Source organism: Uloborus diversus, chromosome 5 (genome assembly GCF_026930045.1).
Source record: "Uloborus diversus isolate 005 chromosome 5, Udiv.v.3.1, whole genome shotgun sequence".
Taxonomy (NCBI): domain Eukaryota; kingdom Metazoa; phylum Arthropoda; class Arachnida; order Araneae; family Uloboridae; genus Uloborus; species Uloborus diversus.
Genome location: NC_072735.1, coordinates 103,150,784 through 103,169,016, shown reverse-complemented (window position 1 = coordinate 103,169,016; position 18,233 = coordinate 103,150,784). Strand labels below are relative to the sequence as shown.

At 30.8% G+C, this 18,233-nt stretch overlaps 1 protein-coding gene across 1 annotated transcript in view; it reads right to left on the bottom strand.

The window, feature by feature from the left end:
• Positions 1-18,233, bottom strand: part of LOC129223054 (uncharacterized) — a 149,153-nt gene that overhangs the window by 18,760 nt on the left and 112,160 nt on the right. The window contains exons 34-47 of the mRNA XM_054857619.1: positions 17,102-17,266; positions 15,990-16,184; positions 15,369-15,644; positions 14,386-14,640; positions 13,551-13,858; positions 12,455-12,648; positions 11,290-11,669; positions 10,800-10,965; positions 10,023-10,274; positions 7,022-7,222; positions 5,638-5,882; positions 3,665-3,760; positions 1,844-2,056; positions 654-924 (exon numbers count right to left, since the gene is read on the bottom strand). Of these exons, the coding sequence (XP_054713594.1) occupies positions 654-924; positions 1,844-2,056; positions 3,665-3,760; positions 5,638-5,882; positions 7,022-7,222; positions 10,023-10,274; positions 10,800-10,965; positions 11,290-11,669; positions 12,455-12,648; positions 13,551-13,858; positions 14,386-14,640; positions 15,369-15,644; positions 15,990-16,184; positions 17,102-17,266 (3,217 nt within the window). The remainder of the gene's footprint in view (positions 1-653; positions 925-1,843; positions 2,057-3,664; positions 3,761-5,637; positions 5,883-7,021; positions 7,223-10,022; positions 10,275-10,799; positions 10,966-11,289; positions 11,670-12,454; positions 12,649-13,550; positions 13,859-14,385; positions 14,641-15,368; positions 15,645-15,989; positions 16,185-17,101; positions 17,267-18,233) is intronic.

Below are 18,233 nucleotides of genomic sequence, written 5' to 3'. Positions count from 1 at the left end.
GAAAATTTTTGAAGTTTGAGGGTGTACACTATATGTTTAAAAAATATTTGAGAGTATACGGCATATATCATATGGGAACAACACTGGTCAAAACCTGAAAAGACCATCTGCAAACAAAATACTGTTTAATAAAAGGGGAAGGGCCTTTACTTGCTATTTTTGGCACCCCCCCCCCCCCCCAGAACTTTTCTTCATCTCATGTGGATTCTATTACGATCGAAGTGAAGCAGCAAACAAATGATTTTTCGGAGTTGGGGCAAATCGTGAAACTGCTACTCCTACTCTTCTTCCATCAAGTTTTTACGCTGAGTTTCAATGAAAAAGTGAAAAGGAATTGGGTGAATGCCCACCCTCCACTTAAGTTGCCAACAGAGGTAAGGGTTCTCTTCTATGTCCAGCACTGAAGGGAAACAAGGGGATGGAAAAGGTTTAGAACTTGAGAATTTGTATCATAACTTACTCTCTCAAAACTAAGCAGTTTTGCACTGAGGGGTCCCTTCAGTGACCACTGCTTGCAATTTTTACTCAAAATATAGCAAGATCTTTCAAAATATCACCATAGAAAACTGTTCGGTTAACTACTAATGAACATTTTTTTTTTACCCTGCCCTTTAAATACTTATAAAAGTCATTCAAATTTAAGATATACTAACTCTTTAGCAGGAAATTCAACTTCCACAGTATAAATGTCACTGATTTCAACTTGTCTTTTTCCTCTTGGCTGCTTGTTGCATTTGACTACAACTTTCATCTCTCTGCAATTAGCATCAGGCCCATCATCTAAACACATATTCCAATCATTGTTAACCTTCCTCAAACTGTCTTTAATTCGATCATGTAGAATCTTTCTGCCAGAATCTGAGCATATGACAGATGACTGGAAATCCATTGCAATACGGAATATTCTGCGAGCTGGCTTCTTCTCTGAAAATCATCATTTTTCAAATAAACAAAGCAACCAAATTAAAAAATAACAATGGAAGCAATAATAGATAAAACCCCTTTTAAAGAAAAAAGTACAGGTGAAAAATAAATTCAATTTATGACAAAAAAAAATCTATTCTTAAAATTTCCTTAGAACAGCATGAAAAAAACTTTTAAAATTTTTGCAGAAACATTAGTCTGAAGTATAGAATTTATTTAAAACAAAGGTCTAAAACATTATAGTTAAAAAGAGAAAAAAAAAAGTAAGGTGCAAAAGTGTGGAAACTAAATGCACAATACAATTTTTTAACTAAGAAAATTAAATTTCAATTTTAAACATTTTTGTACTTTTTTTTTTAATTTATAAATTTTCAAAACAATTGCAATAAAGAAATAAATACTGCAAATGTAATTCATTTGGAAAGCTGATTGAGATAAATTAGAGTTTTATGTTCATAAATAATAAAAATAAAGGAATAATTCCATTAATTTTTAATAATGAACAAGAAAAAAGCTCAATTATACTCTTATTTAAAGTAAACACTTAAAAGATTACATTCAACTAATGCAGTAATATTTAAATACATGAAGAAAGTGAAAACTATACTAATTAGAAACAGATATTTAATACAATAAAAGAGAAATGACTTAGAAAAATGCTATTTTTTTAGAGAACAGTTGTTAAGAATAAAAACAATGGTGGAATATGTTAAATTAAATTGATAATGCATTAACCACTAATAAATAATTAAAAAATATTTAAATTTAAATTCACCACTTTAGTAAAAAATTCTAAACATGGATGAAAAGCCAAATTCAATATTTAGGTAAGTTAATTTCCAAACAAAAAACCATTTTTTAAGCAAAGGATCAATATTTTAAAAGTATCGTTCAAATTCATAATCAAATAGGCACATACTAGCACAAGCTGGGAAAATAAAAGGCTTATTAGGATCTTCAGTGGGCCTCCAAAATCCTTCTACGCCACAAGAGTAAAATCGAGGAATCTTCTCTGAAAATTCTAATCCTTTATCACATGTTATCGTGCAAACTTTAAAGTTTCCACCAGGTCCCCAATCTGCGCATCCCAATTGTCCCCCAATAGGAGGCATAGGTATAGTACAAAACTCACCTGAAATGAAAGTTATAATTAGAAGCAAAATATATACCTTTAAACTATAAAATTACTAAATTGCTTCCATCACACACATCAGTATAAATAAGATGCTTTTAAATTTGGCAAAAACTAGACATATTAAAAATTTACCATAAATCTTCATAAAATAGAACATTATAAAAAAAATTAAGCAGAACAAAATAATTCATCAAATAAATAAATAAATAAATAAATAATTGAATGGTAATAATAAATAATTCCTTCATTTTTTTTCCTTAAAAATTCCTTAACCGAAAAGCAAAACATGTATGAGTACTTTGAAATTTCAACAAAAAAAAAGGCAAGGCCACATTTTTTTTTTTTTTTTTTTTTATAAAGTAACTTAATCAAAACAATCCCATACAATTATACAGTTTGAATTTGTTTAGTGTTGAACAAAAAAAAAGTTAATGAAAAAATAATTTTGATGCATTAAATATATTCTCTATTAATAGATTTTGCTCACACATTTTCCCCATAATGTTAATGGTTTTAACATTGTTGGCGATGCAAATGTTATCACCACTCTTCACTTTATGTTAACAGTGCTAAACAGCCTTCTGTCTTGGAATAAAAATTATATGCTTTTTTTAAATTTAGTTCACTCTCTTATTCCTTTAAGGGCCAGCAGCAATAAACATTATGCCAGCAAAACTATTACTGCACAGGTTGTTGTTTTTTCATTTGCTTAGTATTAACTCAATGTTGGTACTCAGTAGATTAGACCAAAAAGAAGAAAAAAAAAATAAAATATTTTGCTTGTAATTTGTATTTTATAGTTTTCAAGCACAATTATTATCATAGAAATAAATATTGTTCCATAAACTACTTTTTTGATAAAATTCAAAATAATAAGGAAAGTAGCAAACCCTCTCAGAAGTAAAACTGAACTATTTATTTATATCTCATTAACAGTTGGATTATCACCAAGACAGTGACTTGCCTCGCAGTGTGAGTGGGAGCAACTTCCAAGGATAAAGTTTTGGCTTTCATAAAAAGCATATGAAACTAATTTTTAATTTAGTTGCTGTAATTGATACAGTAAAGCAAAGAAATGGCAGTTTTCACCAGAAAGCAAGGGTGGGGGGGGGGGGGGGAGGGGAAGTATTGAAACTTTCCTTTAAAAATTCTAAAACATGCTTGCAAAAAAATGATAACTAGCAAAGAAATTTTCAATATTAATGTAAATATTTTTCCTTATTATGTAGCCTTTAAATTCATCTGAAGCAAAATATCTACCAAGTCTTGTTAAATACCCTGTCTGAACGATTCTATTAAAATTTTTTTGCAGGCAGCAGTGAAATTAATAAATATAATATAATGCAACAATGAAAATTTTTTATACCAAAAAGCTAAATAAGAGATAAGCAGTAATAATTCCAAAAATTTTGAAAAATATGTTCTAAGAAAAAATTTACACAATACGTAGTTTGAATTTTTACTTAATGCGGTATTAAAAACATATTTAAACAAAATGAAAGTCCTATAACTTTTTTTCATTTACGGTAATAAAATTTATGACACTTAAAATATAAAATGTGAACACATTTTTTAAAAAATATTAATAAAATAAACAAAACATACTCATAATGTTGATTCTGAAATTGCATTTCTGTGTATTTCCAGCATCATCTTTAGCAACATATATTAGATCATGTACACCTCTAGAAAGTGACTGACCTAGAAAACAGTTTTGAGAAATGATCAATTTTAAATATAAACTCATAATCTTGTTTGAGGAAAAGAAAATAAATACATTTTAAGAAACAACATCGTCGTCATAGAATCTTTTGTCCAAAAAATCAAGTTTCTAGCACTGTAAAAGACTTAGCTTATTTTCGAAACCAAAATAAGCTAAGTCTTTTTGTCCGCCATTAAAATGGTGGTAGCGTCCTTTTCCTTCGTTGTTTGGGCACCAAACGCACTCATTGGTTCCCGCGCATGGCCGCGTACCCGGATCTAATCGCTCATTCGGCGATTCATTTTTTCCACTCCACTTCACTCTGCTTGCAGCTCCCAGTCCGTTTGGTCGTGCTTTTTGTGGCTCTCCTTTTTTTTCAACGATGGCGATGCCGAAGCATCAGTGCCCGGCGTCATTGGACAACCATGGCTTTCCGCCGTATGTATAAGACCTCAAAATGAGGTGAAACCTTTTATTTTTATAACATAATTATTTAATCAAGAACGTTAAACTTCGTGGCAGATGATGATAGCATAGGAAGTGTATCACCTGTATGTATGATGACTTCGGAGGAAGGAACGCAGAATGTGCCGGAATCGAGCCCTTCATTAATGACCATATTTTGATGCTCAACATAACTATGAGTGGTGATGCGGAGCTGCATTTACCCCAATCAAATTTTAATTTGTTTGATGATTTCAACACCACTAACATGGAGATTACCAACTGATGCGCCATTTTTCGGCGTGGGTTGGCCTGCAACTGACATCGTTGATATCTGCTTCATCCCTGAATACACCCCACCATCTTAAAAGTGAACTGCCCGTCCTGCGCTCATTTTAATTTGAATGTTTTATAAACCATGCGAATGAACTCCCCGTTTTCCGATTTTTAACGAACTTTGCATGCTCCAGCTCCTTGTTTTTTTTCTTCTTTTTGAACTTTTAAGTATGTCACCAGCGGATTTGTGTTTCTTTTTATTAAGTGTTTGAAGTTTTTTTTCCTGGTGATCACCATACAAAAGTCCTGTCATATCTGGTCTGCTTCAAAATTTAGCATGAAATAAAGAATGTACGGTAATTGATATGTTTCATTCCTATCGTCAACATACATTCAACATGGGGTAAGTCTTTTAAATTTTTATGTTCTTTGGGCATTGAAGGCAGTCGTTGATCTGAGGTTATGTGCGGCTGTGATGCTTCCACTTCCACGGCCTAGATAGTTATCTTTTTGGGTTTCTGAATAATTCTTCAAAATTGAACGCAAGGCATCATGACAGTTTGTTTATTGAAGCGTAAGGAATCAATGCACCAATATTTTTAAAATTACTGACAAAATGTGACAAAGTTACATGATTTGAGTGTGAACAAGTACTTTTAAGGTGCTTAGTAAAAAATGGTACGCATTCTAAAGCATCCAATATAAAAAGACAAACCTACTTTACTTAAAAGATTTGTCAGTTTTTCTCTTCTATACTAGGCATGAAAATGCTTCTGAAGGTAATAAAAAATACAAAAATTTGTAAGTGTCAATTTTCTATTTAAAAAAAAAAAAAACTAACAAATAAATCATAGACCTTAAAAGTTACATAAAGAGTAAAACTGTTGTGGAGCATTTAATGTGCATACATTGTCCTATATATTATTAATCTATATTGCTATACAGATTAAATGTATATACATCTATACCTGTTCACTTTTAAACAGGTTCATGTATTACTCCTAGGAAAAATAGAAGAAAGGATTACCATATTACCAATCAAAAACAATCTAAGTTTCAATTTGAATCACTTTTTGAAAACTGATATTTTTGAACAACTTGACATTGGTTGTTGCAGTTTCAAAATACACATCTCTAGAGAGATACAAACACATACCAGGTTCAAGGTTGTTCATTTCCATGATTTTGACAGTTCTTAAATCGTCAGTAAAACGTGGTTCCTCCCATGATATTGAGGTGGACTTCTTGCTGCTAATGACCCATTTATCTGGAGGACAGTGAAGCAATTGAGGTGGAGTTTTATCCTGATGCAAAATGTGGCAGTTATCTCCTGTGTAACCAACTGGACAGACACGCTCACCACAAATTCCAGGACTTTGTCTTTCTACTGTACCAACAACTCTGTAATAATTACATTGCTTAGTTATACATTTGTGCATAAGAACATTTATGATACAAACATTACTATACAAATATATTACTTGCTAGTCAATCTAAACATAATCATTTGATTTCAATAAAATGCTATTATTTTTTGTACAATTGTAACTTCCAATTTTATTAAAAATATAATTAAAAAACCAATAACAGTTCACTAAAACATACAGAGAAGCTGTATAGTTTTAAAAAACAAAAATGATGCAATGTAGATTAAATAGTGATACTGAAAGTACTTACAAATCATTAGAGTCATTTTTAAAAGCTTGGTTTGAAATTACTTAAATTTCCGAGAAAATTTTTTATTCATTTAACTTGACAAAAAAAAAATAAATAAATAAATAAATAAATAAAAATAAAAATTCTGTGTATTTTTTGATTATTAGTTCATAGTTACATCTTAAACTAAATATGTATGACATTATAATATGAAAGAATTTTTTTCCATAAATAAGTCGCTTATGAAATAGTTGCTAAGATGTGAAGCTGATCTCAAATTAAGAAAAATTAGCAAAAGGTAAAGTAAGAACAAGCACATTTTATAACTATCTCTTAACATATCTAAAAATAAATAAGAAATTCGATGCTATCAAAACACATAAGTTTACAAAAAAAAACTGACATTTAAATTTTCCTCTTTAAGTTATACATCCTATTCAAATGTGTCCATCCAATAAACATTGAATTTAAATGTACAGATAAACTACAACACAACTTATTTTTTAAAAATGACAAAAATACAAGAATTCAGTTTTAGAGTGTCTTCATACAATAATTTTTCATGAAAACATGTTCCTGGAATTTCACAAATTCACAATAATTTTACTTTCAATATCCATTTGCCTCCTTCTTTCGAATAAAAGGTTATGTTTCTAGAGTACAAACTAGGAAACTATTTTTAAAAGTATACAGTGATGATAATATTTTATATATAATACTGATAACTGTATCTCTAAAGAAAAATTTAGTTGAAAATCATTCTTTTGAAATTCTATGAATATGTATTCTATACAACAAAAACAATATTCTTTTCAAACTTAGAAAGGTGTATTTAAAAACAGAAAAGAAAGTCTGTTAGCAAATAATTTAAGAAAACTACAAACCTGTCATATGCAGTCCAACGTAGAAGTAACCCATTGAATAAAACTGGTGCATTTCGGCAGTCACGGAATTGAATAGGGAGTTCAGTAGTCACATCTAGAGTCCGATCCCATATGTTTACACGACTCACACGACCATAAAAACCAGCACCAGCAACTGCTTTATTTTCTTCATTTAGAGGAGCTCCTAGGTTTACCCATCCACTAGTAATTGAAAAAAAAAAAAAAAAAAAAAAACAGATAGGCACATGTAGTAATTTGTGTAAGAGAAAACAAATTATATAAACCCTAATTACATACAATAATTCATAATAAAATATAGGTAAATTTAAATTGAAAATGTAATTCACTTTCTTTGTGAATTATATTTCTTCCATATTTTTCCAGTTCTATTTATTTTAAAGCCTTAACATTTAATTAATATATTCCCTGTTGTAAGTAGTATAAAATGTCTTTGCATTCCCAAATTATTTTCTAATTAACAGCCAATGGTCTAAAATACGAAAATTGTCTGAACTTCTGTCAAAGAGATAAGGGTAAAACTAGGGGCCAGTAGTGACAATTTCATCAGAAGCCACTTTTTTAAGGTAGTGGCATCTTTTTTTCTCAAACTGCTAAATGATACATATAGTTGTCATTTGTTGAAGCTACTAATACATTACATAATGTAGGTAATATGTTTTAATAAATTAGTTCATAAAGGTTGTATCTTGATTTTGGTGGAAAAGATTTTACCAGTTAAGAAATGTGTTTTGTACACTTTAAGGTAATCCTCATTTTTATGTAGTGGCATTGTGGCCGTTGGTGACTATTACTTTTGCCCTTTACTAGAGACGTACCGAGTACTCGGTAACTACTCGGTACTCGGCCTACTCGGCCAATTTGCCGAGTACTCGGTACTCGGCCAAATTCTGATCAGATACTCGTCCAATACCGAGTAGTTGCAAAAAATTGAATATTATCCAAGACAGATACTAAAATTTAAAAAAAAGAGAGCAAGCATTATATTCTGCAATCATTTACAATTAAAATTTATAAGTCAAATTTAAATTTTGAGAATAATGAAGTTTGTAATGCTTCAATGGAAAAAATCTTTATTTTAATGTCCGCGAAGTTAATAAAACTTATTTATTAAAAATTATGCAAAAGAGGTAAGTATAGAAAATATGGAATTTTCATATTAAAAATGGATTTTTGCTACAAACAAAAATTAGTTATAAAAAATATAAAAATACCTTTATTGAAAAAATAAAAGGAAATAAAACAATGTTAAAAGCACAGTGCAGGAACACTGCAGACACGTGTTTTGGCTTTACAAGAAATTCCTTTTTCAATGCACAAAATGGGAGCTCGTGGATTTAAAGTTTTTTGTCGAATGTCTTTACATTCTTTAGCTCACATGTATGCATTGAAATAGACGTTCCTTGTAACGGGGGGGGGGGGGGCGGAAACACATGTTTGTAGTGTTCCTGCACATTTGTTTTATCTGCTTTTAAAAATTATTTATGTTTGGCGGACTAGAACTATAATTGATTGGTATGCAGTGAAACCCTCCTAACGGACACCCCTCTATGCCAACAATTTTTAATTCCCCAGTTCCAATGCAAATAACATTATTAAACCCCTGTCCTGCGGACACCTCTCTATTGCGAACAAAAAAAAATTGTCCTGTTAGTGTCCACATTAGAGGGATTTTACTGCAATTTGTTTTAATACCAACTCGATTAATCACACTTTTAGTTTATTTATTTTTAATTTTAAAAATAATGTTTTTGTAAAATTTTTGGCACAAACAAAATTGTTTATATAATGCGTAGTTAAATTTCAGCAGGAATTTAGTTTTAAAAACTATTGTATGGACAAGGAGGTCTATACAACTATTCTAATAAGTTCAAAATTCATCACATGTGTGTCGGTGGTTCTTTTTAAAACATAATTTGTACTTGGTAACTCGGCCGAGTAGTGAAAGGCTGAGTACTCGGTAACTCAGTACTCGGCCGAGTAGTGAAAGGCCGAGTACTCGGTACTCGGCCAAAGTGCTACTCGGTACGTCTCTACCCTTTACAAAACGAAACTCAGATTTGAACTGTCATCAGAAAATGTTCCTAAAACATTACAAATAGAATGAAAAAAATCTTTACAAGCATTCTACAAGTTTTTGCCAGGAGTTTCCTTATTGGTAAGAGTTTAATCATGTATAATATGAATAACACATTCTTGTATCCAAAATTAAAATTTAAAAAGTTAGCTTGAAATGCAAGTTAAGTAGATTCTTGTTTTTGCACAACACGATGTGAAACCCAAATAATTTAAATTATAATGCAAGCAAACACCAATCATTGAAAGTGTATGAAAAATAAAAATAATTAAATAACAAGCTGATGAATACTTTTAAGTATACACAAAAAATACATAAAATACACCAACTAGCTTATGTGATTCCTATTCCGGGCTGATGAGTGCTAAAAAGCACGAAACTGCAGTCCTCGGATGGAATAACTGAGCTGGTGGTGTATTTTAAGTATTTCTGCCTTAGCCCTAGGTTAGGGCGGTAACTTACTACAAAATACTTTTAAGTATGTTTCACAAAAATAAACATTTAAGTCCAAATTAAAATTATTGCCATTTGTTCAAGAAGGAATCTTCTTAGAAACCAATTGAAAATAAGGGGAGCCAGCGTTGCTAATATTTAGCATTGGGGATTCAAGCTAATTTCTTTTTGGTAAATGTTTTTGTTTGTTTACAACTTTGCAAGAAGCCTGTATATAAAATAATAGTTTTTGTAGTTTCCCAAGCACCAACATTGGAGAAGCGAACTTTACAATGATTTTTGAACCAAAAAAGCTGCATTGGAGAACTAACAAAACAACCTTGTTACAGCAATAAATTTAGATGTTATATTTTTTAAAAAATCATGAATTCACTGTCAAATTTGATTACAAATAAAGTAAACTCAAAATATCAAATAATTTTCTTAAAATATTTCAAAAGCAAAAATACATACTATTTTGGCAAAGACACATTCGACACATATCCATCAACAAATCCTGCTAGTGCTGTATCCATCATAACCATAATTGTTCCTTCGGATCCATCCCACATAATAACCAAATGATGCCATTGCCCATCATTAATCGGGACATTTTCCAAATAACGCAAAAATATATCACTAGTAATGTTGGGGAAAAGTGATATTAAAACTCCAGTATCATCTGCTTGCACCATAATTTTCTTTCCAATAGGTAAATGAGCAGATCTATTCATAAAAGAAAATAACAAAACTGATGTCACCATACAAAGTAAATAATTTTATAATTTCAACTTAATATTATTTATATTACACGCATGATATCAATACATACATTTTAATAGCTAATCAAGTAATCCATAGAAATACACTTGAAAAATGAAAGGCGAAAATGAAACAAACTCTTAGAAAAATGTTATTTTTAAGTTGAAAAAAAAAATTCTACCATTTGTTAAGAGAATGATAATTGGGGATTAATATATTTTTTAAAGGAACAACAATAGATTTTATTTATAATAAATTAATGTTTCACAATCAGAACTTTTATTTTCAAAGCTTTATTTATTAATTATCAAAGGCAAAATATTTTAACTTAACCAGGGAAAAAATTAAAATAGTCAAAGATTGGGGCGGGGGGGGGGGGAGGTCAGTAACTTACACAGATGAAAAGGGAAAATTAAAAAAAAAAGTAAGACTATTTAGCAAAATGCAATTTCTTTTAAAGAGCAATGAAAGTACAAAAACATTACTTACTCAACACTGTAAAGAGTAAAAAATACTCCTTTGGAATTAGGACTGTTGTATTGAACCCACAGTGCTATGGACATGCTATTGGTATTCAAAACAAAAGGAGCTGCCAATGATACACTTGAAGAATGGCTTTCATCATTGATGAACAAATCATAATCAATATTTACAGCTATAAAGAATAAAATTAGAAGAATTAACAGCTATAAAGACATCTAAAATATAATACAGCCACAGGTGATCAATCTAGCCTCTTTTTTTTTTTTTTTTTGTCATAAAAGCTATGAAATCATAATATAGTTGGTAAAAAATATTTTTAAGAAAGAGATTTTAAGCTCTAAGAGCACAAACAATTTTAAAAATATTCCATTCAATTATGATGCTGCATTTGCAAGTAGCTTAAAAAGAAACAACAGCAATATAAAACATTCAACACAAGAAACATATGGGAGACTTAAAATAATCAATAAAGCATAAATATTATGAAACAGCTTACTTTTTCGGCAATCCTCCCCTGTCAGATTAAAAGGACATTTGCAGTAAAAATCATTTGTGAGATCAATACAGGTTGCAATAGTAGGACAGGAAGTAGGAGTACAATCAGGAATGTCATCTTCACAGTATTTTCCAGTGAAACCAGATGGACAAGTGCAAACAAATGTGTTTTCCACATTGGTACAAGTAGCACCATTTTCACACACATTATCGTCACAAGGATTGTATTCATATTCACAACCAATTCCTGTATATTCAGCAGGACAAGAGCAATTCAATCCACTGCCATAATCTAAGCAGATGCCTTCATGCATGCAAGGATTACCAATGCACCGTTGAGGTGAGGTTTGGCACTTTTTACCATCAGTTCCCGATGGGCATCTACAGAATATAAAGAAATCATGAATTACAAGGACTAGAATGCTCAAAAGAAATCAAGAAAAATCATATTGAAATAATATCAATCACAGGTGGGGTCAATTGTGGTAAAAGGATACATGAGGTAAATGGAAACAAATTCTGTTACCACACTTGTGGTGAGGACTTTTTCACTTCCAATTCTGTTCATGTAAAATTCACAAAATTTTACCTGGAGAAATCACAAACATTTTTATTGCCACAAAAATTACGACTGATTCGTAGAAATAAGTGCTGAATTATAACTTTTAACACCCTCTGAGGGACCTTTCTCTGAAGGACTTTTTCTTGACTCCCAGCAAGCATAATATAGAAAAGGTCTACTGTATTTTGAAAATGAACAACTTACAGTTGGGGCAAACCCATCCTGGCAGCATTGTGAAGACTATACAAATCCTAATCACAGCATTACTATGCTGCCAGGTTGGGTTTACCCCAAGTATAAATAATTCATGCTATTTATTAATGATTGATAATAATTGACTTGGATGAGGCTTCTCATTAAGTAAGCTCCTCTTGGAGTCATTGCTGTCCTTTTACAACATAAACAGATTAAAATTATTCAAAATTACTAACAATATAAGCGTTAATGTTTGTAACAACTTTTTTTTTTTTTTTTTTGATCTAAAGCATGACTGGTTGCGTGTCTTTCAATAAGCAAGCATGACAATTTACTTTACTGGAATATTACCAAGAATATTTCATACCATCTAATCACTTAAACCAATATGAAATTCAAAATAACTTACACACAGAAATAATCCTGAAAGAGATCAATGCAATTTCCATTGTTCAAACAAGGATCTCTTTCGCAACTTCCGCTGTCTGTTTCACACCTTTCTCCAGTCCATCCAACAGGACACTGGCATATGAAGGTATTAATACTGTCTGTGCATGAACCACCATTTAAGCATGGTTCTGTAGCACATTCATCAATATTTACCTAGAGTAAGATAAATAGACAAAATAATTTACCAAAGTTTTACATTGAAAAAACCAACTCAAATCAAACATTCCATCAAAATATAAACATTAGCGCCAAACTACGAGTATGTTGTAGTGCAAAAGTAGCTGTAAAATGTAATGCTATTTTCATTCTAGTACCAAAATTCAACTCTATTCAGAGCTTTTTAAGGCAAAAGCAATTTTTAGCTACAATACATATCATTTCAAAGTAGTTTACCGAGTCCTGAACAGAATAAAATAAAATAAAAAAGTTCATGAACATTAAAAACAATGCCTTAAATAAGTACTGTTATTAGGATTTGTTTTGCACATCCAATCCCTTTGCAAGTTCCAGAGGTGAACATGAAACATGTTCTACTGTTGGATTTGTTGCTGGTTAATTTATATCTACAAATCAATTCAGGAGTTAAAAAGTGCAATTACAGTCAAAACATTGATGAAGTGAAATAATGTTTTAACCTAGCATTCTCACTTAATAAGTTTGTTGGTTCATATTAATAAGAATAACACATGCTAAATGCTGAAAATCATGCACAGGGGTTCCGTGCAACCCTGAAACATGTGTATGCAATTTTCATTTTACTTTGGTTTATTTTCTTTCATAGTGACTCATACCAAGAGATTATTTTAACTTTTTTGCCCTTATTTTAGGTTGAAATTTCATCTTCAGTACGCTAAAAGAAGCACCAGTTCAAAATAAAACTAGTTTGTTCATGTATGACATTTATCGTTCACACATATTGTTTTAATGTATTACAAATATATTTATTCATGACTGTACAAAACCCGCTACAGCAAGTGCAAGGTTACTTGCAACTAATTCCCTCACAAAACAATTCACAAAATATTACAAAAAATTTAAAATATCATGCAATGTACCTCGCATAGCTCTCCTGTATATCCTGGATGACATTGACACCTAAATCCATTATCTACATCAATGCATTTATCAGTTCCAGCAGCGTCACACGGCCCACTGACACATTCATCAACTTCTGCTTCACATTGCAGACCAACAAATCCAGGTCTGCATACACATGAAAATCCATCTAAGTGATCCATGCATGTTCCACCATTCTGACAAGGCTCAGATTCACAAGAATCGACTTCATGTTGGCATTTGGAGCCTGTATAACCAGCATCACAAACACATTTGTAATCATCAATAAGATCGACACATTGACCACCTGCAAGTAAGAAAAATAAAAGAAATTTAAATATTTTGATGACTTTCAGAATTTTTATTGGAACACTATTCCATTTCATGCTTACTATCAAATGTAAGTTCTTGTCCATTCTAGGATGACCCCCGCCCCCTCATGTTTTCTCTCTCTCTAATTCCACAATAGGATAGAGTAAAACAATTTGCAACAGCTATGTATAAAAGCAAAAGAACAGGCTTATAACATGCTGAATTCTTCAACTACCAACCATCATGAAGAGGTTGGAAAATATTTATCCCCTTTCATTCATTCATCCAAAAGTTGGGGGTTAAAGGCATTGATTTAGTGATAGATTAAACACTAACAGGGCAAAAATTATATGATAGCTGTTCCTGACAAGAAACTCAAGCCAATAGATTATCTTATGTTTCAGCATTAAATGTTCATTTATTTTCTTTGAAAATGAAACTTAATATCACAGAGAAAGGAATGAGCTCTACTGCAATTGCATTAGAATTGGTTAAAATCATCATTACAGAAAGTAAACTTACCATTTTGGCAAGGATTATCTACACAATCATCAATATTAACTTCACAGTTTGATCCTGTCCATCCTGGGTTGCACACACATTCATGGAAAAACAACCGATCCACACAAATGCCATTTACACATGGACTAGTAGTGCATAGATCTATTTTTCTTTCGCATCTTTTTCCAGTGAAACCAGGAGGGCAGTCACATTTGTAGTCATTTACAAGATCTGTACAATTAGCTCCCAATAAGCATGGCTCGTCGGCACAATCATCTAAAGGAGACAAGAATCATATTTTCTATGAAATATACCTTGAAATATACAAAATAATTCAGTTAATGACTGGGCCTAAATGGTTAAAAAAAAACCACAAAGCATAACTACCAAAAAGCAAAAGTAAACCAAAAAATTAGGTTAACTTTTGCTTTTTAAAAATTAACATTAATGTCAGCTTTTATGTTGTTTAAATAATTTATATCAACACAGCCAACAAAAAAAAATAACACTGTGAAGGGGTAATCTGCAAATATGCATAGGATTTTTAATTTTATTCATTTTTTTTTGCTTGTATCTCTAGTTTTCCGCTAAGTAAATATATTAACATGAACTATTTAAAAGAACATATTTTTTTCTATATAATTTATTTAACTCAGGTGAAGATCCACGAAATTAAAATATTTTTACTGTACAGACTTAAAGTCAGCATAATTTTGGCTGAACCCAAATGTTGGTCACATCTAGAATAGTAATGGTTAGTAACTAAATAAATATGCATAGCATTTCTGTGGTATCTAACCATACTGGAAGGAGTGAATACTCCAGTTTAATAGGCATCATTTTCAGTTTCAAAGCTGCTTTAATAAAGTAAACAGGCATATGAAACTGAGTAATATGTACACTGAGATATGGCAACTTTATACCTAGAAAAACATAAAAATGCATTTTAACTTTTTAATTAGTAACAATATAAGCCGAAAGTTATGAAATTGCAGTTCACATACCAACATTGATCTCACACGTTCTGCCGGACCATCCAGGTAAGCATTCACATTTGTATCTCCCTTGCAACAGTGGAGTACATTTGGCACCATTACTACAAGGACTACCTCCAACAGTACAAGGATTGACAGTAGTATCACATTCCACCCCTTCATAACCAGATCTGCAGAGGCAGTTATAATTCCCAATGCCTGGCAAGTTTTGGCACATTGCCCTTTCTGGACATGTAACATTGGTGCAATCAGAAACTTCATTTTGACATTGCAATCCAGAATATCCTAAACAAAGAATGAATCAATTTTAAAACCATTATTGCTACAAAAAGTTCACAATAGAAAACAATAATAAGTTGAACCTAACAGACTAAAATAAGCTGGGTCATAGAAAATCACTAGTACTAGAAACTGCATTATAGCTGTAGCTAAAAGTTGTACATATTTTGAATGTATGAATCATCAATATTTTAGCTGTTTAATGAACTTAATAAAATTAAAACAGACAAAGTTTATAATTACCCTCTAGTTTTTATGATTTAAAATAATTAAGAAACACATAAAATTTTCTATATTTTAAAGAACAAAATATTAATTACTAGTTTAGATTTAACAACTCAAAGCTCTTACCTCTAGGACAGCTACAAGTATATCCTTGAGGAAGATCTTTACATGTACCACCATTATAACAAGGTTGACTTAAGCATTCATCAACATCATTTTCACAAAACTGACCACTAAATCCAGCAGGACAGTAGCATGATAGGTGATGCCTTTGAATGAGGCATAATCCTCCATGCTGACAAGACTGACTATTGCATTGCACTAAAACACAACAAGAAAATGAAAAATTAAGTTCAATCTACAGAAATGACAGATTTAATACAATTATAGTTTCCTCCATAATGCAAAATCAATCCTAGACTTCTCAGTACTTTTTTTTCCAAATGAAATAAGCAAAAAAAATTACAAAGCATCCTTAGGGTTAGGCAATGTACTTAATGCTCCTTGTTAGCAGGACCCAGCATTAACTCATTATTTATTGAAGAAAATGTTTTTTTTTTTTTTTTTTTGAAAAATGAAAGCTAAGAAGAGAATGCACAGGCTGAAATATTCAGGTAGTTTATAACATAGACATCATTATTCTTCAAAGTAACTTTTCAAACAATAAAACCAGCAGGTTATTGCGTTCTTTTTGGCGAGACCCAACTTTACTAATGTACTATTTTCTATAAGGAGATAATTTTGCATAGCTTTGATTTAAAAAAAAAATCAGGGAATGGTAAAAGTTCAATAAATATTCTTGATTGCAGATAAGTTTGCATTACGTACTAATTGAGAACATTTTGTGAAATACCATGAGGCATTTAAATTTATGAAGTAAAAAGTAAGAACCTGTGTTCCTTACTGGAATGGTGCATGGTAAGTAATATTAAAGTAAATAAATTATATAATATTCTTTTCAATACTTAGCTAGTCAAAAGTTTCAAAAAATTCATTACACCACGGTTGAAATGGATCATTTTCAACAGATTTTATTAAAAGCGAGACTAGATGCTCGAAAGTTTATGACGTATTAAGTTAGACTGAAGATTTGAACAAGTATTATTAGGTATATATTTGCAGCATACAGTACTGTGTTTATTCATATTTTCTACACAGATTTGATTTATGTACATTTATACATCATGCTCTATAAATTTTACTTTTTATTTTGTATTATTAATTCAACAATGCCTTACATGGAACACAATCAGTTTGACTAGTTGATCCTGTTCGAGATGTTGTTTGAGAAGAAGCACATTCTAAACAGGATGTTTGTCCTTCATTTGGCTGATAGAAGTTTACAGGACAAATAGCACAAGGTTCCAGACCAGTTTCAGAATACATTCCAGGAGCACAACGTGCTGAAAAGAACAATATAAATTTAATGGTTTTATTCAAATACTTTCAATAAAGGATATTGTATATCACTTGATCACTTACATAGACATAAATACTGATACATACATACCATTTTTAATTGCATCTAAGCAACAATACAGGCATGATAAAGGAAAGAAAAAAATTAAAAATAAAACTAAAATATTTAAGTGATCTATAATTTTATTAATACAAACTATACAAATGCCCATGCATAAATTTTAAATTTTATGACAATAAACAAGGAAAACAATGACATCTTTCTTTCTGAACTGAGTGTGCAACAGTGAGCAACTCCAGCAACGAACAAATGTGACAGATTCACAAAGACACAAAAGTATCTTCACTAAAATGCACAAGATTCAGATCTGAACTAATCCTTCACTCACAATCAAAATAAGTATTGGAAATAAATTAATTTTTTCAGCTGTAACAATGCATGTATTGGCATTGACAATGGTCTACACTGTAGGCCTTTTCAGAGATAATTTATGAAAAAATAATAATAAAAAGGAGGCTAGAGGTTTCTTACTCATAGCTTGCCTGTTTTGCTTGTTCCTAGTATGTTCAAGTTCAGAATGACTAGGTTCCGGATGGCAAGGCAAAGTAGAATATTTTCAAATAACTTAACATTATTTAAAACACTGATTTTACAGCTTTTCCCCCTTTCATATTTAGTGACAATATTTAATATAGCAATTGATTTTATATCTATAGAATAACAAAAATTTATTAGTTAAATTATTTTTTGGAACACAATTCAAAAATTTTAGTGCATGAAAAAATTAAAAACAAATAAAATCTTTTGTGCTAAAATGTGTAAAAGAATTAAAATGTTAAAAAACAGAATTCTTTTTTTTTCTTTTTTTCTTAACTGTTTTTTATTTCTATGGAAATTATCTCTTTAATGCTAATGATTTTTTGCATGACATATAGCTTCAAGCTTCTTCT